General features: G+C 44.2%; 5 protein-coding genes across 5 annotated transcripts; 3 read left to right on the top strand and 2 right to left on the bottom strand.

Annotated features, from left to right (window-relative positions):
• Positions 1-1,370: 1,370 nt before the first annotated feature.
• On the bottom strand, positions 1,371-3,609 carry smim20 (small integral membrane protein 20). The gene is made up of 3 exons (XM_080519250.1): positions 3,438-3,609; positions 2,009-2,065; positions 1,371-1,565 (listed from the first exon to the last, which is right to left on the bottom strand). The coding sequence occupies exons 1-3, from the start codon at positions 3,544-3,546 to the stop codon at positions 1,522-1,524; spliced, it is 210 nt and encodes a 69-aa protein (XP_080375376.1). The 5' UTR covers positions 3,547-3,609; the 3' UTR covers positions 1,371-1,521.
• Positions 3,610-3,771: 162 nt separating this feature from the next.
• man2b2 (mannosidase, alpha, class 2B, member 2) lies at positions 3,772-11,408 on the top strand. Its single transcript, XM_080519327.1, has 19 exons — positions 3,772-3,902; positions 4,693-4,839; positions 5,603-5,708; positions 5,799-5,971; positions 6,170-6,285; positions 6,462-6,639; positions 6,725-6,923; positions 7,021-7,211; positions 7,288-7,459; positions 7,577-7,713; positions 8,197-8,471; positions 8,777-8,968; positions 9,047-9,290; positions 9,371-9,481; positions 9,915-10,107; positions 10,184-10,330; positions 10,446-10,558; positions 10,892-11,009; positions 11,088-11,408. The coding sequence occupies exons 1-19, from the start codon at positions 3,789-3,791 to the stop codon at positions 11,183-11,185; spliced, it is 3,024 nt and encodes a 1,007-aa protein (XP_080375453.1). The 5' UTR covers positions 3,772-3,788; the 3' UTR covers positions 11,186-11,408.
• Positions 11,409-12,158: 750 nt separating this feature from the next.
• On the top strand, positions 12,159-14,226 carry LOC308147280 (uncharacterized protein; the record flags this gene model as incomplete). Its single annotated transcript, XM_080519386.1, has 5 exons — positions 12,159-12,251; positions 12,534-12,605; positions 13,358-13,429; positions 13,612-13,826; positions 14,220-14,226. Exons 1-5 carry the CDS (start codon positions 12,243-12,245, stop codon positions 14,224-14,226), a joined length of 375 nt encoding a protein of 124 aa, XP_080375512.1. The 5' UTR covers positions 12,159-12,242.
• A 91-nt stretch (positions 14,227-14,317) lies between these two features.
• LOC308146922 (uncharacterized protein) lies at positions 14,318-16,200 on the top strand. The gene is made up of 3 exons (XM_080518919.1): positions 14,318-14,385; positions 14,682-14,879; positions 15,783-16,200. Exons 1-3 carry the CDS (start codon positions 14,331-14,333, stop codon positions 15,905-15,907), a joined length of 378 nt encoding a protein of 125 aa, XP_080375045.1. The 5' UTR covers positions 14,318-14,330; the 3' UTR covers positions 15,908-16,200.
• Positions 16,201-16,305: 105 nt separating this feature from the next.
• LOC308147211 (low density lipoprotein receptor adapter protein 1) lies at positions 16,306-21,240 on the bottom strand. The gene is made up of 3 exons (XM_080519312.1): positions 21,005-21,240; positions 18,780-19,515; positions 16,306-18,094 (listed from the first exon to the last, which is right to left on the bottom strand). The coding sequence occupies exons 2-3, from the start codon at positions 19,375-19,377 to the stop codon at positions 18,006-18,008; spliced, it is 687 nt and encodes a 228-aa protein (XP_080375438.1). The 5' UTR covers positions 19,378-19,515; positions 21,005-21,240; the 3' UTR covers positions 16,306-18,005.
• Between the last annotated feature and the right edge of the window lie 5,697 nt (positions 21,241-26,937).

Here is a 26,937-nt window from a genome sequence, read left to right as displayed (position 1 = left end):
GACCGGAGGGGGCAAAGACGAGGGGGGAAAAAAAAAAGGGGGGGGGGGGGGGACAGGCACACGTGGAGCTTGGAATGAAGTGTCACAGTGGGTCGAGGCACTGATTCACGGCGAGGCAGGACTCAGGAACTGGAAGGGCCCCGCTGCACAACCTGTTACACACCGCCAGGCAAAGTCCCTGAGATTGAGTGTCTTTCTATTCTGTCTGTAGGTGACGCGTCCCCTCAAGAATGTGGTTCTCTTCCTCTCGCCGCTCGCTTCAATTTCCCCTTTGGTTGCTTACTTCACTCACACAGCCGAGGAGCTGTCGCTTGAGGAATCTGGAAAACACCAGCAGGGAATGAGAGGAATTTCTGCTTTTGGTTTTTTTTTTTTCTTTCTTTCCTTTTTTCTTTAACCACCCCCTCACCCCTCGCTCTCTTTACTTTGGACGCCTCTGCACAGCAGAGCTCTTGAGTTTTCTCTTGTTTCTGAATGCAGCCCAACAATAACAACCTCTCATAAACAATGGGGCTTGTTGATTGGGGGGGGGGGATTGTGAAGGAGAGTGGCCTTTGCTGGCCTGTGCAGCAAGTTGGGCTGGCAGCGGGCCCCGCGGACAGCCCTAAAAGCCCCAAAGTACAGGCTTATATCTCGGCCCGTGAAAGATTTAAGGGCAACTTTAAAACGCTGCATCTCTGAAGGACTATAAACACGTGCTTTAGCTGTTTCTTAATCTATCTTCCCCACCAACAGGACTTTGATGGAGCGCGCTCTGGAAGGGGATGCTGGTCAATGTCAGGAAACCACAAAAGTACGGGGGGGGGGGGGGGGGGGGGGGGGGTACTTTTGGAATTCTGTGCTTTTACAGCATCCGAGGACTCGTAAAGAGAGTCTGGATTCTGAAGAAGAAGAATCATTGGGGCTCTGCATCGTCCGTTCAGCCTTATGGCCAAAACACAGCGTCACATGGCATTTCAGCAACGGTTAAACCCGGGGACTGCGACAGGGAAATGAAAATACAGAGTGATGTGTCCTGGAATAACTGTCTCTACTGTTTCCATTCTGGAAGATGATACCGCACACTACTGGACATTGTCCCTCATCTGCTGAACCCATTCTATGACTCTCACGTCAGCTGAATCAAAATAAGATGTCAAGAGAGATTCTTGTGAATGAGAGGGGTAAACAAACCTCTGTATTCTATCAACATTTCCTAAAAGCTGCATTCCACGGCATGGCTTGTGGAAATAAAAAGGTTTTGTCCAAAATATGTGAAAACTCACAAGCAAAACGGTGGAAATTGTGTTCTGATCACATGTGGGTGTAGTGCGCCCCCTGGTGGCTACAGGCAAACCAGCATGTCAGATGACGGAGACCCCAGATTGAAGTTTGTCAAAGTTTAATTTAACAGTTACAATCATAACAAACACACTCTTGAAATCATTCACACGCACACATGCAAACAAACCACTCAACAAAATCACACTTTCTTGCAGGGACTCTCATCAGTGTTCGGAATTAATCGGCCGTCTCCGGCCGTCATTTTCCTTCAGACTTGAAGGGATCGGACCAAACCTTCACACCTTCGGGTTGGAAAGAAAGAAACAAGAGTGAGAAGGCGTGTCAACGTGTGACTCTATAAATTAAGCATAGAGCTATATCTTACTGTAGAGCTCGCTACGTCTGCATTCTTAGATCATTGGCTGATAGATTTATTTAAATCTGCTTTTTCTCGTGATCTTTATGTCGTATAATTCCAAAATTTGTTGATAAACGTGGATCCAAATTGAGCTTGAAAGTCTTACAAAGGGTAAAAAGTGAAATTGCCAGCTACAATTTGCAATACCTGATACAAGCCTTTGTTTTAATATTGATAGTTAAACATATTCTCATATTATTATGAAGCCAAACCAAGTGTGTATTAACATTTTCACTTCCAGGTCAGTATGACTGGTGCAATTTAGTTTAAATGTTCCGTTCTTAACTTCAACCTGCTCCTGGCTCTAAATCCACAAAGCCGTCTTACCCACAGGTTGCACGTCTGCCTGGTTGATTTCTGCCCGGTTCATCTTCTGGACGTGTCCTGCAACAGCAGCAGCAGCAGCACATCAGTGAGACATGTCAAGGTTTCAGACACTGCAGCTGGTTATCGTCAATCTTCAGTCCGACGTCGATCCCGACGCGCCATCTTCCAGGCTCTGGACTAAATCCTCGTTCAATAAGTGGAGAAGTTTAGGCAGAAGTTGGGGAAAAAAACCCACAATTGGTTTATGAGTTTTGCCGGCGTCACTCGTCTTTGTTGCTTTATATATTTATTGGTGGTTTTGAATGTTCTTTTAGAGTTCTTGGAAACGCAAAATCTCACCATGGATGTTTTACTTTTTTTTTCATAGATTGAAGGACATACCTTATCAAAAAGAACACAATTTTAGATTTTGTTGGTTCTTCGTTTAACAGGAAGATCTTTTTCTAATGACTTTGGATGTAGTCGATACTTTCTTAACACCTTTTCTCACTAATAGTTGTTGTGTGGTTCATTATTTCGGAAAGCTTAAACTTCATATTTTAGCCATCTCTGTCAGGTAGACCCACAGTCATCTCATTATATGCTCTTATTTTATTGAAGCCAGGTATGTAAAGGTATATGATCGCCCCAGAATCAAGACTATTGATGCAATTTGATAATCAAGCTGATAACAACAGGTTAGAAATATTTGAATACATCCCTCATTTGAAAATACACAGTATCTCACTAAACCCTTAACTCTCAGGTTATTATGTCCATTTTTAAGGAAATTATTTCACTCCTTTGGCACTTTAGAAACATGTCTGTTTTTTTTACATTTCACTGTATTTTGCATCATTATAATTGAATTAATGTTTAATTTGCATAAATGATTCAAAGAAATATAGGATTTTTTTAAATGAAAAATGGAATTCGGTTGAAAGTACATTTATACGAGCTATGATTGATGCAAATCATGCACAAATATGTAAATGCACACTTGTGATAAATGGAAGATAGCGATTATTTAGTTAGTTAATTGTTTTAATCAATATTATGTTTCAGACATGTCAAAACATACACTAAATATAAATACTTACAAAAACAATAAATAATAAAAAGGTGAAAACCAGGAATGTATACCAAATTTTATAATACAGTCCTTACGTCTCACAGAAATGTGACCTTTGAAAAAGAAACAAGGCCTTTGTGGATATTTCTATAGTGTGGAAAGCAACTTTAATAACATTTTAGGGTTATATCGATGCTATTTTCCTACACACGTATTTTCTGATGATAGAGTGGAGTTAGTTGCAAACACCTATATAGTTTCCTCCAACATATGCATGTTATTTTAGAGAGATTTATTCATGTGAACCGAAGATTATAAAACATGACCATGATGAAAATGTCCTTATCTGTCTGAAAGTGAAGCAGCAGGTTTACTTACTGTACTCGTTATTGTGCGTCAGCGGGTAGAAGAATATGGGGTAGAAGGCGGCGGCCACAGCGGTCACAAAACCTCCGAAAATCAACGCTATCTTGGTGTTTTTGGACATTTTTCTGCCACACGTGAAACTTCCCTCTTCACCTCCAAAACGTACACAGTGTTTACAACGACGACTTCCGGGTTACAGGTCACATGACACCCACTTCGCGAACTGTGTTTGTCCTGTGCGGGCTTCCGTATATATAAAGTGTCACATGCTGCTCTCGAGACAAACCACAATAATAACAACAAGGAAGTTGGGAGTTTCTCCTTCTTTTTACACCAGAAAAGATGAGGTTTTTAATAGTGTTCATGTTTATTGTTTACTACTGTGGTTCGCGTGTCGTGACGGACGACAACCAGCCGATTCAGACGTTTGTAATTCCCCACAGTCACATGGATGTTGGCTGGGTTTACACAATTCAGGTGAGACGAAATGAACACACTGATGTGATCAAATATTTAAATACTACTGTCACTGACATCAGACAACCTATGTCTGTGACTCAGAATGTGGAAAGCGGAATTTAAATGGGGGAATAGATTGTAAATAACAGTTTCCACCACTATGAGTGGCACTTATGTCCACTTAGACATAATGCTCACATTTTTCTTTGAGATCAGAACTCCCTTTGATTATTCCAGTAGCTGTAAAGAAGTATTGCTTCTACAGGCGTTCTTTTTACTTTTTCAGTACCGACTGAAAGGTATTTTTGCTTCAAATTAACTTTACACTTCATTGTTTAGGGAGATCTATTCTTTCTAGGTGAGCAAATCTGTACATTTAAGCAACAGAACTAATTTTACGCATGAAGTAGTGACTGCTGCTAATATATTGTCTCTTTTGCCACGTTGAATCAATACATTCAGACCACAACAAGTCATTTTCTATAATGCTGCTTAAATCTTATCACAAATATGTTATTTTTTACTCAAAATTACTTGGTTATTCTCAAGGGTTTCTTTTAGACATCACAGTTCATGCCGTCTATTCTTGCCAAAAAGTTGTTGTGAACATCTTGATGATTTTAGTTTTTTACACAAAAGAGATATGTTTACGTTGAGGCTATATTTAACTGGTAATCACAGCTCTGTGGTTTCTAAAGTCTTGGCTTTGTTTGAATTTTTGCAAATACTGCAAAAACACAGTTTGATTGGAAAAACACGAGTGTTTTGTTCATTGTGTATAAACCTATTTTTTGGCTTGTTTTTACAGGAGAGTATGCACGCTTATGCAGCCAACGTTTACAGCAGTGTGACCGAGGAGCTGTCGAAGCACAAAGAGCGGCGGTTCATCGCCGTGGAGCAGGAGTTCTTCCGGCTGTGGTGGGACACGGTGGCCACTGATTCCCAGAAGAAACAAGTAAGGATGCAGAAGCACAGTGACACGGTGTAAAACATTCTCTGTAGAAAACCCTCTGAGTGGTATTGCTTGTTGTACTCCTTTCCAAGAGTGCAGTTAACTCCCTACATCTTAATATAACTTACCTTTTCATTCCTTATATATCCATCTATTGTTTATTTCCATAAAGAAAGATTTCCATATTAATGGATGGGATGTAGTGTTATAAGGTTGCAGATTGTGGCAACTTAAATAAACCTACAATCAAATTAACAATCATTGCTTAGAGAAGCAAAGGTGGCCACAACAACATGATAATAAAGTAACATTTATATTGTTTTTATGGCCTCAAAGTGCAAATGTCCCTGATTTGAGCCTGAAGTTTGCCTTTTACTCTCTATTCATGGGTTTTCTCCAGAGGTTTCCGACAGAAATGTGTTTGTTAGGTTGACTGTAATTTTCCTGTAATTGACCGAACGAGGTTGTGCCATGCTTTTGAAATATTTCTGCCCCTGCAGCAGATGGGAAAATATTATGCAACAGACAATCATGTAAAATCATGCAACCCATCATGTATTTCAGTAACTCTCTGGTGAATTCTGTTGCAGCCTTGTGAGATAGAAGATTGAATTGTCAACATACGGAACAGAAAAAGATGGTTGGCATATGGCTTAAAGGGTTATTTATGACTTTTTTTTATCTATTTGTAAACTGTACATTTCATTTCCATGTCTGCATCTCTACGTATGGGACCAAGTAGTTATTTATCTTTATGCATCTGAAGGTCCGGCAGCTTGTGAAAGAAGGTCGACTGGAGTTCATCATCGGAGGCCAAGTGATGCACGACGAGGCCGTAACCGATTTAAATGACGAGATCCTGCAGATGACAGGTAGCGCGACACCCCCCCCCCCCCCCCCCCCCCCCCTTTTTAACACCCTCAGCCGGCAGCTCTAACCCAGAAACGTCTGCATTGCTCCAGAGGGCCACGGCTTCCTGTACCAGACCTTCGGCGTCCGCCCGCAATTCTCCTGGCACGTGGATCCGTTTGGAGCTTCGGCCACCACGCCGGTGTTGTTCGCCCTGGCTGGTTTCAACGCTCACCTGATCTCCCGCGTCGACTACGACCTCAAAGACGACATGCAGAAAAACAAGGTGGAGATGAACTCTGTGGCTGCTGATGCCATTCAACACATGTAACATCGCATTAAATTGACTGTTGACGCAGTAATTGGGAGAAGCTACTGTTTGGGTTTGTTGCATAATAAACAATCGAGAGCTTTTATTACACACAGTTGTGAGGAAAAAAAACAAAAGTCACAGCTAACGTTTAAAGTTCTTTTGTTGTTCCAGAAACTACAGTTTGTGTGGCGAGCGTCTCCCTCTCTGAAAGCCCAGCAAGAAATCTTCACTCACACCATGGACCAGTTTAGTTACTGCACTCCATCCTACCTGCCGTTCTCCAACAGGTACTGGAGCTTTTCAACATCCAGTCCGTCTGATACTCAAATATATTTACGCTTTTGTATTAAATATGCATCATTCTACAATTCCAGCTCAAAATTTGCATAAAAAAAAAAAAAAACATTTCGAGAGACACACTCCATGAAAGTTGATTGAAAAGGTGTCAATTCTTGCATCTCAGCTCTGGTTTCTATTGGAACGGAGTCGCCCTGTTCCCAGACCCTCCAAAAGATGGCGTGTACCCCAACATGAGCCTCCCCGTCACCAAAGACACCATAAGTGCCTACGCCAAGACCATGGCGGCGAACATCAAGGAGAGGGCAGCGTGGTTTCGGACGAACCACGTGCTCTGGCCGTGGGTGAGAAAAATCGTTCCTGAGGTCGTTTTTGGTCTCGGCTGTGAGGCCGTCGGGACGTAAAACGCTCAACGGCTTGTGGTTTCAGGGCTGCGACAAACAGTTCTACAACTCATCAGTGCAGTTCGCCAACATGGACCCTCTGATGGCGTACATCAACCAGAACAGCAAAGAGCTCGGGGTGACCGTGCAGTACGCCACTCTGAGTGAATATTTCCAGGCCGTCTACAAGTCCAACCTGGTTTGGGAAGTGCGTGGGAGCGAAGACTTTCTGCCGTACTCCACAGGTAAGGGAGGAAGCGTGTGTCACACGGGGACGCCTGTCGGAAGGCAGGAAGAGCGCCTGCCTCGCTAATGCGTTCTCCAACTGCCGTGTCCTCCCAGAGCCTTTCCAGGCCTGGACGGGATTTTACGCCTCCAGGAATGTACTGAAAGGACTGGCCCGACAGGCCAGCTCGCGGCTTCACGCAGCCGAGACGCTCTTCACCAGGTATCGGGTCAACTTCCCAGATGGACCTGTGGCCAACGCCTGGGCTCTGGACAAGCTCCGATCTCTGCGCTGGGCTGTCTCCGAGGTGATCCATCAGGGAAGACAACTTAAGTGTGAAAACTGAAAAAAAACTAAACTAAAACTGTCCAACTGCTTTATAGGTGCAGCACCATGATGGCATCACTGGAACCGAGTCTCCCAAAGTCGCCGACATGTATCTCCAGCATCTCCTGCAGGGCATGATGGGAGCCGAGGAGCTGCTCGCTGCACTTTTCCTGCTGCCCCATAACCTGCAAGTCCCCAGCCTCCTGGACCGGCGCCACCGCAGAACAGGTCTGAATGAAAGGCGCTAATAATCAGTCAGTGTGGTTTGGATTGATTAAAGTCCCTCTGTTTTGAATTCAGTGTTAAAGTTGCAGAGTGACGATCCTCCGTTTTTTGTCATCCCAGGAGTCCATCAGCCTTTGGAGCAACACGTCATTGTTTACAACCCTTTAGCTTGGAACGTCACCGCCATCATCAACATCACAGCGACGCTACCGAGCGCAGCTGTGTTTGACGAGGACGGACAGCCCGTCCCTGCACAGGTGCCTTTTCTCCACTGTCACTCCCTGGGCCTTTCAGACTCCTGTTCTTATATGTTGAATAGCAGCTAATATCGAGGTTTATATAATATAGCAGTAGTGTAGAGTTGAGTCGTCAAAGGTGTGGGGCAGCAGGCCTCCTCTGGGGGGCGCCAGAACGTTTTGATCGCTTGAAGAAATAATGATAGACCTTGTGTGTTTATTACTAAGAATGAGGAGTGAAATTGAAATGATGAAATGATGAACGCCTCTCAATCTCCACATCTTATAAAGTTTTCTGTCGCTTGGTTTTGTGAAAATATAGACATTTTCATCACTTGTGCTCTTCGCCGCAACACATTTAAACATTAAAGTTTAAATTTAAAGGTTATTATGGCACAATTTTAACGCTCCGGCCCACCCGGGATGAACCTGGACTGTATGTTCCACCCTGTGTTTGACACCCCCGCACTGAATTTCCACCTCCACGTCCCGTCTCTGCTCCAGATCCAAAGATCAGAGTCCAACACCACGTACGACCTCTTCATGGTGGTGGAGCTCGGAGGCCTCCAGTACAAGAAATACTTGATTCGGTTTTCTGGCGGCTCGTGCAACTCCAAGTCCAAGATGGCCTGTGCCTACAAAGCTAAAGGGGTTTTGTTTGAGAGACGCCGTGTGAAGGAGCGCCAGAAAACAGGCAGGCGGCTTCTCCCTGTGCTCAACGAATGCTACAAGCTGATGTTCGACCAGGACACCAATCTGCTGCACAGCATCACCTATTTGTAAGGGTTTTCATCAGCCTGTACGATGATTTGAGTTGTTTAACAGAGCTACAACAGAGAATCGTTTTAAAATTTCAATCCAAATACCAAGAATCAGGGCCCTTTAGGGATCTGGTGATAGGTTTTTTTTGCCTGTTTATTTAAAAAAAAGATTATTTTTAGAACCATATCTATTGTTAATGCAATAGAGACTATTTTTTATTGACCTTTAATATGTCCCTGTGTTATTTACATGTCCTTATGTACCACTCTGACATCCGGTTATTCCAATTTATTGAACTAGAGTTTTCTTTCTTTGCTTTAAGCCCAGAAAAGCAGCGAGTGAGGCTGACGCAGGATTTCTGGGAATACAAGGCAAACGGAGACGTAAAAGCCGGGCCCATCTCTGACAACTACCTCTTCAGCGCCAACGGTTCGGCCGTGCGAGCCTACGAAGCCGTGGAAATGGAGATCATCCCCGGAAAGATCGTCACCGAGGTCAGGCAGCACTTCTACAGGTCAGTGAAACCAAGCGCACGGCTTGACGTCGAGTCAGCGCCGCGGACACTTACGAGCGTTTGGATGTTTTTTTCTAGAGAGGAAAACGATAAAGACTACGCCTACTCCATCACCACCCGTGTCCCAGAATGCTCTGGGGCCAGACTGCCGTGTCACAGACTGGAGCAGACCTACTCGGTGGGACCTCTCCGCCTCAACACCGAGGTCGTCCTGAGGACCAGCTCCTCGCTGAGGAACAACAGGACCCTGTACACGGATGACAACGGCTTCCAGATGATGAAGAGGACACTTAGGAAATACGTCAACAACACTCTCGCTAGAGTAGGTGGACGTCTGTAGAGCCTATTCCAAGTTGCCAGGAGACAAATGCAAACGTATATTTTGCTGTGCGTTTTTGGCAGAACTACTTCCCCATGGTGCGGACGGCCTACGTCCAGGACGAGCTGAGCAGGCTGGTGCTGCTCAGCGACAGAGCTCACGGGGTCAGCAGCCAGGCCAGCGGGCAGCTCCAGGTAAAACACACCGTCTCACGGGGTTACAAGCCAATGTTGTACGAGACAAAGCACAGCGGCAGTGATTAATATATAGTCGTTTTAAAAAGAAGTTGGAGAAATGCTGAAACGCTACCCGTTGACATTTCCTCACAGGATTTCCTCTGAAGTGTACACAGGGCCGGTCAGACGCTTGACCGCGAAGCTCTTTAAGGAGGTTTTGAGGAGGAAGAAGGCAAACAGTTTTACAAGGCGTTTGGTTGTCCATAAGCGTGACGGTCTGCCTCTCTGTGTTTGTCCTGTGCGGCGCCGGCAGCTTGAGCAGGGCGTAACCTGCCTTCACACCCAGCCGGGGTTAAATAAAGCTCTGTGGACGACGGATGAATGGATCTTTAGTGATCGGGTCCCTATTTGCTGACGGGAAACTTAAAAACGTTAACCGTTTCGGCCCAAGGTCATGCTGCATCGGCGTCTTTGGAACAACTTGGCGTGGGACCTGGGCTACAACCTGACCCTGAACGACAGCTCGGTGGTGAGGCCGACCCTGTGGATGCTGCTGGGCTCCCCGGAGGCCACGTCCAAGCTGTACCAGCGGCAGGCGATAGAGCTGCAGCACCGGCCCGTCGTCATGCCCATAGACCAGCCAGGTACGTGTCCAAAAATACCAGGAGAGACTATAGCCGGAGGACGTGACTAAGCCATCCCTGTCTCTCGCGTCCTCAGAGAAACCGTGGCACGGCAAGGAGCCCAGGAGAACCTCCGCCGTGCGTCCGGTCACCCTCCCTCCCAACCTCCACCTGCTGAGCTTCAGCGTCCCCGGGTGGAACTACAGCGCGAATCACGACGTGCATCTCAACCACGTAAACTCAGGTTCACAGGCAATATTGGCCTTTTGTCGGTTGTTTGTTCCCACGCCAGAATGTCAACACATTGCTGTGTACTGGATTGTGCAGATGTGTTGTTGTTTTTTTTTTCTAACGTGCAGGTGAGACTCTGCGCGTGGAGCCCGACTACGATCGGGTCTTGTTGAGGATCATGCACATCTACGAAGAGGGAGAAGACCCTGAGCTTTCAAGGCCCGTCACCGTGAACCTAAAGGTAAAATCGCTTCACTTATATAGGCGCAGCTCAAAACTTCACTGTGCAATGGAAAAGTACATTTTAAATTCTGTGTTTTCGATTTTTCTTTTACACGTAAACTCAAATGCTTCAAGCCGTTATTCTATCAAACTGCACTTTATATATCATGAAAATCAAAAAAACACAGTATTTCACTGCACTGCTGGCGAAACGGTTGATCAAACCAGAATTCTCAACTAAATGAGCCACAGTTGACAGAGCTTGTTAGAAGATATTTCAAGATTTAGTTGTTTTTTTTAAATACTTTTTAACACACCGGAATGATCACGATGTGTTTTGCGGCGTGGACAGGACGTCCTTCAGGGCGTGGGCGAGGTGGCGCAGCTGGAGGAGCGCTCGCTCACGGGAACCTGGAACATCAGCAGTCTGCAGCGCTGGACGTGGAAAACTGCTGATAAACCCCATCAGGGTGAGTTCCCGCTGCAAAGAGGATCACTAAGTCAATCTGCTGTAATTTTTTATTTTGTTCCCTTTTCCCATCTCGCAGAGGACAAATATCCTCCGAAGTGTCAAGATTTCACTGTGACCATCTCGCCCAAAGAGATCAGGACCTTCTTCGTCCACTTCAAGCCCACAAACCTTTAGGCTGGACTTTTATTTTTGTCTTCTGTGAAGATAGGCAACCAAGAAATGGGCTTTTTAATAGTTGAGTCATTTGTTACACGGTTGATTAATGCTGCTTTTGCACATTGTGATGATTTGTTAAGAAGAAGTTAATAAAAATGATTATTTTTTTCACTCAAATATCTGTATCAGGTGTCATACTTTCTCAGGGTGACAGGCGAATGTTTGTTTAGTTTTGAGAACAATTACATGCAAATGTTATTCTGCCTCTCTTGCCCAGAAATTAGAATTAAAAAAAAATTGGTCTCATATAATATGAAATATTATACTTTTGACATACTATTTGATCACTTTAGAGATATAATTATTTTTATTCCTACATCATGCTATTTGTGAGGAACCAAACATTGTGTGCGTAATGTAATCCTCAATAGAGCATACATAGCGTATGATCAAGCCCAGTTGACCTGACTGACCTGCTTTGGAACGTTTCCTACCTGGACACAGGAGAATATGCATAAACTTGCAGTATTACACCGAGAAATGAGTAAAACATAGTTTATTTATCTTTATCTGTCTTTGTAAGTTAAAGCTGGAAAGCAAAGTTGAACAGAATGCTCTTATTTCCCCTAAATAGATTCTGATGAACAGGAAGCACATGCATATTTTATTCTCTAGAATTTCAAGTTACTTCAGGATATGGAGAGTACTTTTGTCATGGGTTAAAGGATGTGTACGGTCTATTTTTGTGATTTATACTTTGTTCATTTTCACTCTAATTTGGTTGTACATTGCATAATGAAAAATAAAGGCTTTCTATTTTCTATTTCTACTGCTTTATATTAAACAAAACAATTGTTTTACATTTATTTTATTTTTTTCCTCACATCATTTCCAAAGTGCAGCTTCCTTGCAGTTCTCCGTGACGACCGCTGGGGGCGCTGCAGCCGACAGGAACCACAAGACAACACCCGAGGAGCGCATCCCGGCAGTGTTTAATAATATCGCGTTAAAGAGCAGAATAAACATGTCCTGATCGCCCGTGAAAGACAAGACGTCGTCTTTAATCCCGCACAAGATGAGCAGTGTGAGTTCTGTCTTCATCATCATGTCCTCGTGGGTTTGTTTGGGTTTTTTTTTTTTTTTTTTTTTTTTTTTTCAAATGCAGCCACTTTATATGCTGCCTGATGCTTTATTCTCACGTTTCCCACGTCACTTACCTGATGTCCTCCTGCGTTTGCACGGTGTGTTATACTGGAGGATGGTGGAGATGCAGGATGCTGAGGAGGCGCTGGGATATGTTGCTGGAATAATGAATGCAGTGATGCGTCCTCCTTCCTGATGACAATTCCATTTCTTTCTCTTTCAGAAAAGAGAGAGGGAGCAGAGGAGGAAACTGCAGCACTTCCTCAGTGACCTGGCTCTACTGGGATCACTGCAGGTGTGACCACGAATAATAATTAAAAAAAAAAAAAAAACACCCTTTGTCGTTCATATTGTTTGCTTGTTTTCCACCTTTGTGTCCAAATGCATGTTGTTTTGATCATTTTCTGTCACTTTATTGTTGTTTTATATGTTGTCGTGACTCATTTTGTAGTTAGTTCTTATATTCTGGTGGTTTTGTGTCGTAATTACACGCCTTTGCCTGTTTGTTTTCATTCTTTGACCTCTGGCTGTCTCATGTGTGCACACATTTTTGCATTTTGATATAATGAATTGCATTTGTTTTTGTTCATTTTGTGTTGCATTGACTTGTTTTACCCGTTTATTTATTTATTTTTTAGTCCCCTTTTGATTATTTCACCCGTCTTTTTGATTGTTTGAATTTCAGTTCTATCAACACATTATAACACATTATTTTGAAGGATTCGCATCTTTCTATTGTGGGCTTATTTGGTTATTTTCCATTTGTGGGCACAATTTTGTTTTTTGTTTTCAAATTGACTTTGTGTGTCCTATTATGGAGGAATGCATTTATTTATTTTTATATATTTTGTGTCTCATTATTTTAAATCTGTGTCTCATTTTGGTTGTTTACTTTTTCCCGGGATTATTGATCACATTTGATATGACCGAGGATCATCTTTGGTCTCCTGGGCATGTTCATGGTTTGCTTTTACCAGTGCACTCCTCGCACATCTCATCAAAATGTTTATTTAACATTTTTTTTATTCCGTTGTCTTTCCCCCACAGGGTTTTAAATACTTCCAACCGTGGTTGAGAGGGAAAGAGGAGCTGCTGCTGACCGTCGTCAACGAGGATCTGGTGAGTTTTGGAGGACACAGAATTACATACACCTTTATGACACTATTTTTACTGTATCGTCTTTGCTTTTTGTGATAAAAGTCTAGGGTGTCAAACATAAGGCAGGGGGGACAAAAAAGCGTCCCCTTATAAACTGCAATGTGTTTGACGGCGGTGATTCAAAGCTGATTTTCACCCTCCAGGGTTGGCGTTCCCCGGGTTTCGTGGTGTCCCGCGCCTCCTCCCACTCCTCCAGCAGCAGCTGCAATAGCAGCGACGTGTCCCCCAGCAGCAGCTCCCCCAGCCTGGGCAGCCGCGGCAGCTCCCCCCTGCCGGGGGAGCCCCCGGGCCCGCGGGACTCTCGGCCGCACGCACGGGCCGAGACGCCGCCGCCGCCGCCGCAACAACAGGCCGCCAGGTGAGCGCCGCAGACGTGGCCAATCCTTCAAAGGGTCGAGCCAAATGGCCAAGCTGTATTTAGGTTGATTGCGAGTACCTGGTGTTCCTCGCCGAGATGCGTTAGATTAGTACAACGCTGATTAGCGTGATCGCGTCGGATCTCTCCTTGGCCGGCCCGGGGAGACGGAATAAGCTTTTACAGACGAGGCTGATTGACCGGCCTGCGTTGCACGCTGGCTGACCCTCGTCTTCGTCTCCGCAGAGGGCCCGGCAACGAGGAGCATCTTCTTCCAGCTTCTCCAAGCGAGAGAGAGATCGCAGTGCCAGTAAGTCCTGGCGAGAAAGGAAGCCCTCGTGTTACTTACCTTCTCACGCAGTCACTCCCTCCCTCCGTCCCTCCGTCCTTCCACAGGAGGTGAACTGCACTCTGTTTTTACTGGCCGGCTACGTCAAGTACGGCCGTCCCTACGCCTGGATACGCTCCAATCATGAGCGCCTGGTCAACATCGGTGGCACCGACTCCATGGTCAAGGACACGCCCATGAAGCTCAAGTCCATCGCAGACTGGCAGACGCGAGGTATGGAAACAATGTGTGGAATCCGTTATTGTTTGGCCGCGCCGATTCGATAATTACACCATTTTCCATGAGCTAAATCAGATGCAGATGTCCCCCGCGCTGGAGTCTGACCTTTTGTGGAGATTGGTGTTTGGTGTGGGTTACTTTAGTGGAAAAAAAGCTGCATGTGCTTAAGCTATTAAAAAAAAAAAAAAAAATGACTGATGTGTGTGTGTTTATTCCAAGTACTTCTAGAAAAGGTTTAATTACAAGAAACAAAAAACTGCTGCTTTTTCTTTTTTGGTTTTCTGTTGCAGGTATTCGTGTGTGGGACGTCGTCAGTGAGTTGGTGTGCCTCTGCACCGTTCCCTCGCCCTCCAACCCCTTCGCCTTGGACATGCGTTACATTAAAGGTCTTCCCCTCTCCGACCGCTTCCTGGTGACAGGAGCGCTCCTCAGCTTCCTGGAGATGTACGTGGTCTATGGGGACCGTGATGAGCTGCACTATGACAAAGGTTGGACTTTTGTTTTGGGTTTTTTTAAGCACAGTGGGATTGGAACACTTTCTTTTATTGAGTTTTGTTCAATCCTGCAGGGGGTGCTGTTTAGCTACAGTATGAAGGCTCATACGTGACAATGCAGGTTTATTGAGGCACTGATTTTCATGAGTTTGGAAAACAATTATTCTGTCCAATCAAACGATTAAATAGAAACAAAACTTTTTCTTTGAAACTTGCTTTATTCTGCTTTTAGAAAATGGGGACGATATCTTGAGTTCTCAGGGAAAACACGTTATGAAGAAAATTCAAAGGTTCAGTTTGGGGGAACATTTGGCTTTGGATTCGACACAATTCGACATTGTGACGCAGTCCTCTCAGATTTGAAGAAGTAATAGATTACAGTTGAATGTAGGTCAGGCTCATTGTTCGCCACGTCAAACGAAGCCATGTCTTTTTTTTTTACTCCTTCCTTTGTGATATTTGATGAACAGGAGACATTCTGTGTATAGTTTGCATGTTCTCCCTATTGCAAAGACTGTAAACCACGGGTTCAATTTTATAGTTTAAAAGTACGTTTTAATAGATACTTACAGCCAGGAACACAGAAGTAAGCGTTCAAAGTTTCCACCAACTTGTAGTACACTAATATTTAGTCACAAACAACTCAAATAGTCAGAGAAGAATTACCAAGCTTGGTTAACCACTTCTTATCACGAGATGGTGTGAGTCACACGACTTATCTTCCTGCATGCAGTCCAACAACAAAAGCCGCGGCGACAGCAGATTTGAACTAAAAAGAACCTGCGGTGAAGCTTATGGTTAAAAAACAAACTGCTGAAACACTGAGGGAGAGTGACGTACTGCTTCAAATGTGTGCATTAAATTAAGGTTTTTAATGGTCAGTTGCTTTGTTTTCAGTGGTGGAGGAGGTGAAGCCTCTCAGGCGTCTTCACGTCCGGGCCCTGCTGGAGTTGCAGCGGACAAGAGAGAGCACCGCGTCGGCCAGCAGCCCCACAGTGCAGGATTCATCCCGAGAGGAGTGACGTCCAATATTTGATACTCAATATTTAAATCTAGTTGTACTTGAATTGGGCGGGGGGGAAGAAAAAAGAGGCAGTGAAGAGGTTTGAATGTGCCAAAAACAGTCTGACAAGATGTCTATAAAGAGCAGACGGGCTCTGAAAACCTATTTCTTGATGGTCACATGCTTCATTTTTTTTTTTTTTTTTTCTTAAAACATGAAAACACTGTAAAAAGAACCCTGGGAAATGAGTCACATGACAGATTAAAAAAAATCCCAGGACCTCTCTGAAAGTCTTGCATGACCACCTCAAAATCTCAACCCCTCTCTCCCACACGGTTTGAAAAAAAGCCATTTTCTTCAAGCCAAATATAACATTTAAAAAACTATGTTGAAGCAGGGAAACAATCATTAATCAGGGTCAAAGCTGGTTAAATATTTGAAAAGCTGCAAGAACAAAAACAGACCCAAACGAAAATATGACTGTATAAAAAGGTTTTAATTTCATACAATACATACTTAAATATGTACAAGCACATAAAAAAAAACAGAACAATAATAAAATACACCTTAAAAGCAGGCAAAAATAATCCCTTCTGAGATGAGAGCTGTGCCTTTGTAACATGCAAACATATCGAAATGTTAAAATTAACAGATAACCCACTGGAAGGTCAGGCAAAAGAAAAGAAAAACAAAAACGGAAGCCTTTTTTGTTGAAAATGGCAACGTTTGTAGCTTAATTTTGGTTAAAAACAAATTAAAAAAGGAGAAGTCGATGGTCGCTTGAAGGCTCACCACCGATTCCCTCTTCCTTCATATACGTAAACATTAGAAACAAGGCACCACCACGAGGCCCCGTTATGCAACGCGGCACATATCTGCTTATAAACGTCATGTTTAATAAGCTTAAACCGCTAAAAAGGCACCTTTCATGGTGAGGTTTAAAAAAAAAAAAAAAAAAAAGCAGATTCTAGCTCGACGGTGTCTGGAGACTGCTCCATATGTAAAGTCACGCACTGACATGAAGAATTTGTCATTTTTTGCCCCCTTCTTCTTAAAGAAGATTCTCAGATTTACCCCCAGCCTGAATTGGAATGCAGGTGCACGGCCGCGCATTCCTCACAGAGGCTCCAACACGGGAACACAGTGTTCCCAGTGTCGGGACGCAAACAAACCCGCAAGTCATGACGAAAAGAGATTTCAACCCCCCCTTCCTCCTTCTTCCCTCTTCCCTCTTCCCCACGTAAATGCGAATAAATTCATCAGCGCGGACGGTTAAGAGTCGGCCATGACACCTTGCATGTTGTGCTGCAGTCTGGTTTGGCAGGTGTTCTCATCTGTGATGGAAAGTAAAGACCTCGGAAAGTGATCAAACGTGTGATTGACGAACGTAAAAAATAACGACCAGTGTGTAACTCCAGTCCATGTGCATTAAATAAGAATTTCAACTCTTACTTTTGTGCGACGTGTCTGCATTTACCCTTCATATCTTGGAAGTTGCCCATATAATACCAAAGACAACAGAAATGAGCTTACTGATGCCACAAAACAAACAAAAAAGACGAACTTCAGTGAAATAAAAACAAATACCCCAAAAAATCCTGGCTTTCATAGTCTTTTTTTTTCCAGTTTCATCCGTAGTTTATTTGGCCAACAGTAAGGGTTATGATAACTTTAACCATCTCCTGGGAGAATAGAGTCTCCAGTGGCAAAGTTGTCGAACAAACGGGACATTTTTCAAGCAAATTCAGAGCTGGCAGCCAGTCGCAAGTCCTCGTTGTGTGTGCAATGACAGGTGAACAAAAGGAGGCCGTCAACAGCATCTGGCGCTGTGCTGGGCGCCGCTTTTGAAAACAGCTACTGCGCCGAGTCAAAAGCCCCTCCCACCAAACAAAACCCAAAAAAATGGGACACACTCGCCAATTGTGCCGACGTCCTCTCGCTGGCGGTCCGCACATGTCCAAATTTGGACGTTCACAGTCGCCGACACCCAAAAACAAAAAAGCTGGAGCCACTTCCTGGTACGTCTTGTAATCAGTCCCCACCCCTCCGCTCGCCTCTCATCCCTCAGTGATGTGGCCGTCGAGGTTGTCATCAGGTTAGTGTGGTACAACCAGGCTTCAGTCCCAGCTCTCCGACGACGACCCCCGCCGTGTGATGCCTCTGTGGGGGGGGCTGCGAGACACGGACCCCCTCTTCTTCCAACGAACTGAAACGGAAACAAGGAGTCAGAGTTTTCAAATCTGGTCCAATGCCACACAAATAGACCAAAACCGGGCTCTGCTGCCGTTCGTGCTACTTTATCCATTTTAGACATGAGAGTGAGCTTCAAACAATAAAGGAATCAAGTGTAGGGATGTTTTCCCCCCAATACAAGCAATTGATAAAGAATAGTAAGAAAAGAGATTTGAGAGTTTGAAAAAAGGATGTTTGGAAAGTTTCTAAATTGGGTATGAATGGCCTCCATCAGTTTGTGTTGAGACGCTACGAGGACCAACCCCATCAGACAGTAAGACGGTTCACAAAGGACAATTAATAAAAAGCTTCCTTCTCCTACTGAACTGCTTGCGTCTCAATAGTTCCAGTTTTGAAGCCATGATTACTGTAATATATTTGCGTTTCGACCTCCGTTGGTCTCCTAGTTGTGCTTAATAACGAAATCAATGTCATCATCAAAATATGAAGGTCTTTCCTCCTTGAAACACTGGAGGGAGTTTGAGGACTGCAACAGATCTGCTTGAAGCCCAAATAACACCAAGTTGTAAAGTAAATTAAGTCATAAACTTCCCAGCCTTTCTTTGTGTGACAGTTTGGGCACTTAAGATTTCCCTTCACTTGATCAAACTTGGAACAACCTGAACGTCAAAAGTCAAACGTTTGTGGAGAACCCTCACCTTTCCCCAGACTGGCGGGCAGCGTGGAGCTCTTCTTGTTGGCCGAGGAGTTGGCCGACTCCTCCGCGCGTTTCCCCTTCCCCTCCCCCGGCGGCAGCGTGGCCGAGCCGTCTTGCTGCCAGTCGCTCAGCGCCCGCTGGAAGGAGTGCGCCAGGCAGGCCGTCATGTCGCGCGCCCGCTCCGCCCGGCTGCACCAGAACACCCGGCACTGCAGCTGCTGCCCGTGGTGCTTGCAGATGTACAGGAAGACGTTGGGCCGGTTGGCGTCGGCGGCGCAGTACGCGATGTCCTGCAGGTACGTCTTGGTGAGCTGGCGGCCCGTGCTCAGCTCCTTCACCTCCACGTATCGCGGCCGCACCACCAGGGCGTGGTCCTTGCTCAGCTTCTTCCCGTTGGCGACCCCGTCCAGCAAGTGGGAGATGGCCTCCTGCGCCTGCTCCCGATCCAGCGAGAAGATTTTCTCCGTGCCCAGGTAGTGGACCTTGAACAGGGGATCCCCGTGGGACAGGGACTCCGTGCGGTCGCGCCGGAAGCGGCGCCGGAACGCGGCGGGAGAGTTCTTGAGCGTCTGCACCAGGTGGAACGTGCTGAGAGACATGGCGCGCCTCAGGTCGGCCTCGGGGGAAACGTGGACTGCGCTGTAATTCCCCGTGGTGGAAGGGTCCCTCTTCAGAGGCTCTCCCGATCTGCCGCCTCTCTGCTGCGAACGGAGCGGAGTTGCATCCACGGCTTTTATCTGAAAGGAGGCAGAGAAGAATGCAGCGTCAGCAGATCCACGGAGACCGCCGTGTCACATTACACCACCACATTTCATGCGATCTTACGCAGTCGGACGACTCTGGAAAGCAAAATATCCACAAAAACAAGTCAGGACAGCGCGTGTGCAGAGTGGAAAAAGTAAAAGGTCACTTAAACAAGATTGGTTACAAAAGTGACGCAGTCTGTGTGAAATATTCATCCACCACAGACGCCAGTCATTAAATATTCACAGGCAGCGTTTGGTCGAGTCCACGGAGCAGTGAACCCTTAAAAACATGCAAAAGCACACTGGAAACATGGAAAGTGCAGCGCGGGGGAATGAGACGTACAGTATCGCCAACGACTGTAGTGTCTCAAGGCTTCCGTGACCTCGCCAACCCCCGACTGTTATGCAACCACGTCTGGCCTCCCATTGTCTCCCATCCTACAAACCCCACCGAACTGCCCCTTCGCCATTGTGTTGCTCTATATTTTTTCCTCCTTCGCGTTTCTTGGCCATTCTTTTCAACATCCGAGCTCCCCCTCTCTCAGAAGTGACTTGCAGCGAGAACCACCGGCTGTTCCAAAGGTAGCTGGACCATTGTTAGTCAAACCCCTGGACAGGAAACAGCTTTGCACCCCCTCCCCTCCTCATTCCCCACCTAAATATTTCTCCTGCAAACAATGGCATGCTTTCGTGAGCATGTCATATCACAAAAAAGATGCGAGGCGACCTACAGACCCAAAACATGCAAAATTGCACACGCATGCATGCTATTAGTTTTACAGCAGGTTTTCCACAAAGCAACACGCATTCAAGTCACCGCCTCAAGGCAACATTGAAAACCAAATATTAGTTAAACTAAATACTTCCAAAAGTTCCGTTTCCTGACATGCAAAGAGCCTCACACGCAAACATCACGTTTCTGCGGCTATGGAAATAATTAGGACGTCACCTGTTCTTTAAAACAACAACTTGGATTTGGAGTCAAATCGAACCGTATTAAAATATAGTTGGTAATTTTCTTACCAATTTTTTTTCTTGTTGGTCAATGTCATCAATTGCTGTCATTTATTGGGGAAAAATATGATCTTATTGAAAAATTATAATCTATATTGTATATTGCAGATCATTTGAATACATTTTAATTATGTCTGCTGCCTATTCTCAGCAAACAAAGAAAACGTGACAGGAATGTTGAAAGAAAGTTTTAATAACTTAAAATTGAACACAAATAATTCGGTTCCTCCATATATCGTTCTCTTATTACACGAAAGAAACATTTTTTTAATGTGACTTTTCACTTCACACTGAAACCTTGTGATGCGTAAAAATATCTCCGAAATTGTATTTTACAGCGCGAATGCCGCGCCACTGAACCAGAAACCATCTCCATTTCCCCGGTTATACCATCACCAAGTTATTGTTTTAAGCATTCGGCGTAACACTTTCAATAACAATCGCATTTCTCAACGCGCTTCCTCACCTGGTCACACTTTTACGCAGGACACGCGCTCCTCGTGCGCCTCAGGTGGACCATCACTCCAGCTGGACTTTTCAAAAACCAGCACGTCCAGGAAAATAGAAAACCGTCACACAAACGCGGTGGCAAACTCCGATTATGGTGGTTAAAAACCTCCCGGTGTCTCTGGTTCTCCTGTCTCTCTGTGTGTGCGCTCTGAATGCGTCAGGACGCGGAGTTCAACGCGACGTTTCTCTGTGAATGTGTGAGCGTGTGAGCCGCAGCAGAGGGAGGAACCTGTTTAAATAGCGCGGGCGCGAGCTCATCACACGAGGACGCGCACATGCTTGTCATTGGAGGGAGCGCAACACACGAGGACGCGCACTTGCTTGTCATTGGAGGGGGACGAGGGGGAAACACCAGTTTCCACAAAACACCAATTCCTGAGAATTATTAGCTTTTATTCCTTGAAAACCCGTCAATATCTAGAAGGAATTTGTAAAAAAAAAAAAAAAAGAAGAAAAGAAAAGGAGAGAAAGTAACAGTAAAAGGGACAGAATGCAAATCACGTGCAAGATTTGAAAATGTAATTAAAGCCAGCATATTGTTAAAAATGTTTTTTTAAAAGTCGGAGTATCATAGTGTAGTCATGTGAGACAAGCCTGGCCGTGCAAGCCTCTCAGTCTTTACAGTCATTGTGTTTGCTGTATGCTGTTTGTTTATAACGCACACTATAAATGGATTGTTCGTTACAAAGGGTCAGATTTATATAAGTTTATTCTTCTTTTTTGCTATCATGTTTTTTGTGTTTTGTTGCATGTTGTGCAACCCTGACACAGAAAACTGACAAACTCTTGACTTGTATACTCCAGTTTAACGTGTACATATTCTACACAGCCGATTCAAACACAAAGTCAGTGGCATAATTAAAATTTTACCCAAAGAATAATGTAATATTGTCAACTATTCAAGCCAGTGATACAGTAAACAAAATCACGAAAGTGTCAAATGGGAGCTTGTATCGGCCTTAATTATTGTAAAACTTTGTTTGAACTGACGTGAAACAGTGAAAATGTTTAGAGTATTTTAAAACGAGCTGATATTAACACACAGCCTCATGCCACTGCGCTGCACCAGCTGAAAGGCCCACGTTTCTTCATTATCAGCCGCGCTGCACCAAGGGCAACATCTGAAAGCCACTACCTTTCATTACCTACACGTTGTGTCACAGCCTAATGGGAATCATTGCCCTCGCTGCTTCAGATCTGCTTCTGCTGCTTAATTCTGGGGGCCTTTTTTTTTTTTTTTTTTTTTTAAACAGTGGCAGAGGAAAACTTTAAACACTTCCATGTGTGTGTGCGCGTCTGGGTGTGCCTGACATCGGGGGGGGAAAAACAGTAGGGCCCCTGTTTCTTCTGGGTTCGGCCCAACAACAGTTAAGTTGTGGACGTCACACTCGCCCCGGTGCCTCGCAGGACTACACTGGAGCTATTCTTGGGCGGCCGGTGACATAATGGACCGACTCAGCCGAGCAGCCGCCCTCCCCGATGCGTCTACAACGGGGCGGCGAGGACAGACCCAGCATCCAAGGCTTGAGGCAGCTGCAAGTCCGAACATGAAACAGGCATGCCGGTCTGCAGGTTCAGTCGACTCTGAAGGCCCAGTCAAGATCAACGTGAAAACGCTGACTCAGCGTAGTTGGATTGTTACTGTTGGGACAGAAGTTCTCTCATCAATCCCCGGCAGCTGCAATTAGCCTCATTATTATCAGGGCGTTTCTGGTGTTTCAGGAACATCCGGTCATTATTCAAATCCCTGATACTCAAGACTGAAACCCACAAATGTAAAAAAAAAAAAAGTCCCTCTTTGGGGGATAATGAAGTCTTTGTGGGAGAAAAAAAACCAGTGGCGTCAGAAGTGTAAATAGACAGTCCATGCAAACCTGATCCTCAAACGAGGGCAGTGCCTTCAGAGGTCAAAGTCAAAACCGGCTGAGCGTCAAGAACAACAGATACAAAGGATCAGACCTGAGTGATAATGTTAGGACAGAAGTAGACGGGAAATCCAGCCCCGATCAACAAAAACCTACTAAATCACTTCTAGGAGCCACACGTTCACGTTTTCGGGAAAATCACCACGATATTTACCCGCTTGTGAAATCAGTTCTCGTTGTCATTCAGTGTCCTCATGAGCCGAAACGGCCGGCGTCTATTATTGGAAACAGGGCAAACAAGAAAATATGGGAAGTAAAGCGACACGGCACACGCCCACAAAAGTTCAGGGAACAACCGTTTTTATGACCGCTTCTGTTTTTCTAAATGTTCTCAATCGAGCACGGCTGTCGGGTGTGATTTACTTGTGGCCGTTCACGAGCTCCTCCCCTGAACGTGTCGATCGTTCGATGGTCAAACTGCTCATCGCCACATTTTGTGTCGACTTTTCTTGGTTCAAAAACGTCTCCGACTGAGTGGCAACGCAACTGTGTTGACTCCCGAGCATTGACAACTTCCTGTTTATCCAGTTCCATTTTCAGGTGCTAATTTGCAAATGAAAAGCCGCAGTTTTACCGGGCACAATGAGTCTATTTAAATCAAGTATCAGCGGTTTCGTTATTGCTTAGCGTTCATATATAGACTCAGAATCATAAGAGATGTTTGACGCACAAAATAATGTCTGTGAATAAGATTTTTAATCTTTGAAGGTATCGTTTAATCTTCAAGGGCTCATTGCTCGTATTCGTATTCGTATTCGTATCGTTTACCTGCTTCTGAGCACAGATTAAATACAGATTGACGGAATATAAGGAAACAAAAGATAAATTCCTCTCAGGCAATGGGGTAAAGCAGTTATAGTGATCAAATAGCTTTTTTTCTTTTAATCCAAAATGAAGTGTTTGAAGACTGATTTAATGAATTGAACCATTCTGAATTGGAATTCTGAAGTGACTCTCAATGGCTTTTGATATTTAAACATGGACCCATTCAGTGTTAAATGATTAAGATTTTCCCTCCCCAGGGAAATAACCACTCCCTCTGGTAGTGGTACTCACTTCGACCCTTCCAACGGCTAGATTTGCTCTGCCCTCCTAAATTATGACCCGGCGCCATTTTCTCTCCTGGGAAGAGAGAAATACACTGTGAATACAATGTTGCTGGACACCAATGTCGACTCACCTTTTGAGGGTCACTGCCGGAATTGTGGTCTCACTTGAGGGCCGTTTAAGTGTCTGAGAGATTTCATAATTAATATGAAACTGTATACAAAACACTTGACAGTTCTTCTTATTTGACACAACAATAACAAAAGCGCTTTTGGACTTTCTGTAAACGTCACAGCTGCAGAGAAACGTAAGTGGAGTTTGGCTTTTGCGTAAAATGTAGAGGAATGTTGCACATGGACCTGCTTGTTGACGTTCAATCCTAAAGCAGATTCATTACGATGTAGCAGGTGAGAAACCAAATCTTATCTGTCAATCGAAAACAATGAACGGACGAGCTGTCAAATATTCACCATTGCCAATCGCAGGGTAGAGAGACTCCGACAACCTCGAACGACCAGTTTGTTGACTTTTCGGTTGACGTGCGCTTAATCAACATTATGAGCCAGGATACAAGAAAGACTTCTCCTGTGAGAGTTTCACTTGTGAGTAATAGTTGTTTGTTTGGGTCGTCTTCTACTCTACACACATACTTTCTGGTACGACAGGCTCCAGGTTGATCCCGTTTAAAATAAAACGTCGTATCCTGTTATCTAATACAATTATTTAATGAAGCCAAGTTTAAAATTCACTTTATCTGCTCCGGCTGGCGGCGGCCCAGAAGCTTTGATGTCTTGTTACGGTAACTTTAAGGGAGAGGCGATTTCCTCAGGATGTTGCTGCACAAGCTTGTGAGATTCAACATGTCTGGGAGTGTCGATACGCTACGTGCATCTCGCCAGCTGTAGGTTTTTTGGTGGAAACAAGGGACCTTTGGGGAACGGCCGCGCATTCCTCGGCTTGTTTACTGTTTGTGTTCTGCGGACGTCGCAGGACATTTGGAGGATGAACAAAGATGAACATTAGATGAGTGGGAATGTCCAAGGGTAACTTCCTCAATCGTTTTCTGTCTTTAAGACACATGAGATAAAATATCAGAGGAACTACTAACTTTTGTTTTGCTAATGGGTTTTTTTGTTTTTAGGTTGGCAGGGTGGGTGGCTGTAATTTTTTTTATTTTTCTTTTTAGAAACTGTGGGAGTATTACATGCTGTCACTCCTGAAATATCTATTTGGATATTGACCCACGGAAAAGGCTTTGAAAACAACCGGCCAGTAGGAAAAACACATTCTGGTCCTGCCCCCGAGGTTCAAACACACTGAAAAGAGACACAAAATAATCCAAAGCCTAAAGATAGTTTGTGGTAGTTTTGCTTTGTCGTCATCATGCAATTACTTTAATTAATTTTTTTTAATGTATTCTTGGTGATTTTCTACCATTTTAAGGTCATTTTTGGTCCAGTCTTTCTCCTGTTGTCATCTGTGTCACAGTTTACTTGTTTAGTTTTTTGAGAGGATTTCTTTTTTAATATAATTCATACTGCAGATTTATAAAATCAATTTGGTTCGTCCTTTTCTGGAATTAGAACCCATAACTTCACACAGCGAGGTGAGCGCGCTAAGCCCTGTCTGCATTTCATTCATTCAGTGTGTCACTGTGGTTGTTTTCATGAGCTGCTGACTTATTTCTCCACCTCGGTGCTGTATGTCACATTTTTGGTCTCAAGTCAGTCGTTTTGTATCTTTTCGTGGTCGTTTGTGTTTTGTTTTGGTCACACGGCGTCTTTATCTTTACATATTTTGCGTCACAGTTTTAGGTAAGCTATTCTGTGTTTTTTTGACTTGTGCTTAGTCTCGAGACTCATCTTATTTTTCTTGTGTTTTTTTATGTTCTGTTTTTTTTTTTAAGTGCATTTTTTTCTTTTCATAATAGCTACTTTAGCATCTTTGTACCTACAATTTTGGACGTTTCGGGTGACTTTTATTATGATTTATGAAGCAAATGCAGCAATTCAGACTCAGAGACAAGAGATATAAATGTTTAACAATAATTTTATGGAAAAGAGGCAGGCTATGATATCCAACTTTTTTCTTTTTTTGTAGATTTACATTTTGCACCAATTAACCATCCTCACATATATATCTCTTCTGGATTGTTGTGTGTCTTTTTGCAGCATAGATGCTTTGTGCTTTTATTGTGGCGGGGCCCACAGCAAACAAACTGAGACAGATTTTGAAATTTTGTGTTTATTTTTTTTTTTTTTTAATCCATTTCTCATTGCGGTGGAGAGCTGCAGTAAAGTTGCATCATGAGGTTCGTCGGAACATTTTCATGTTGTGTACAACAACAACAGGTTCCCACGTGAGTTGCTGTTGCCTGTAAACTGTGCTGAACTCAGGTGTGACCTTAAGTTAAAGTAAGAGGGAAGCCGGGAGCTCTAAAGTCGCCTCGTCTTTAACGAAGAAGAAGGATTTGTTTCATATTATTGAGTTTTAGAAATCGCAAGTTGAAAAATGAAGATAAAGCCTGATCGTTTGGTACTTATTTCTAATGTTTGACAAAGTCTGCCCTGAAAATATAAAGGGGATCATTTTGAACATCTCTATGTTTTCTTTATTTTTCTCAAATAATAATGATGAATTGTACTACAACAGATCATTTGGATGGGTATTATGTTTATAACTCGTACTCTCAGTGCGTGTAGAAAAAACGATTGCAAATAACAGTGGATCTTATCAAGCGTAGACCCAAGATGCTCACAAGCTAAAAGTCTCTCTTTTTTGGCTAATAACGTTTTGTAGTTTCAGACAGTAGAAGTCGGTAATGTGTTGACGATGGTTTTCATTCTGATCGGCAAGTAATGTCTTGTGTGGAAATGTTTCGGCCGCTGCCTTGTAAATCTGCCGAGCACGGGGTCAG

Source organism: Blennius ocellaris, assembly GCF_963422515.1.
Source record: "Blennius ocellaris genome assembly, chromosome: 23".
In the NCBI taxonomy this organism is placed as follows: domain Eukaryota; kingdom Metazoa; phylum Chordata; class Actinopteri; order Blenniiformes; family Blenniidae; genus Blennius; species Blennius ocellaris.
This window is presented reverse-complemented; position numbering and strand designations above follow the sequence as displayed.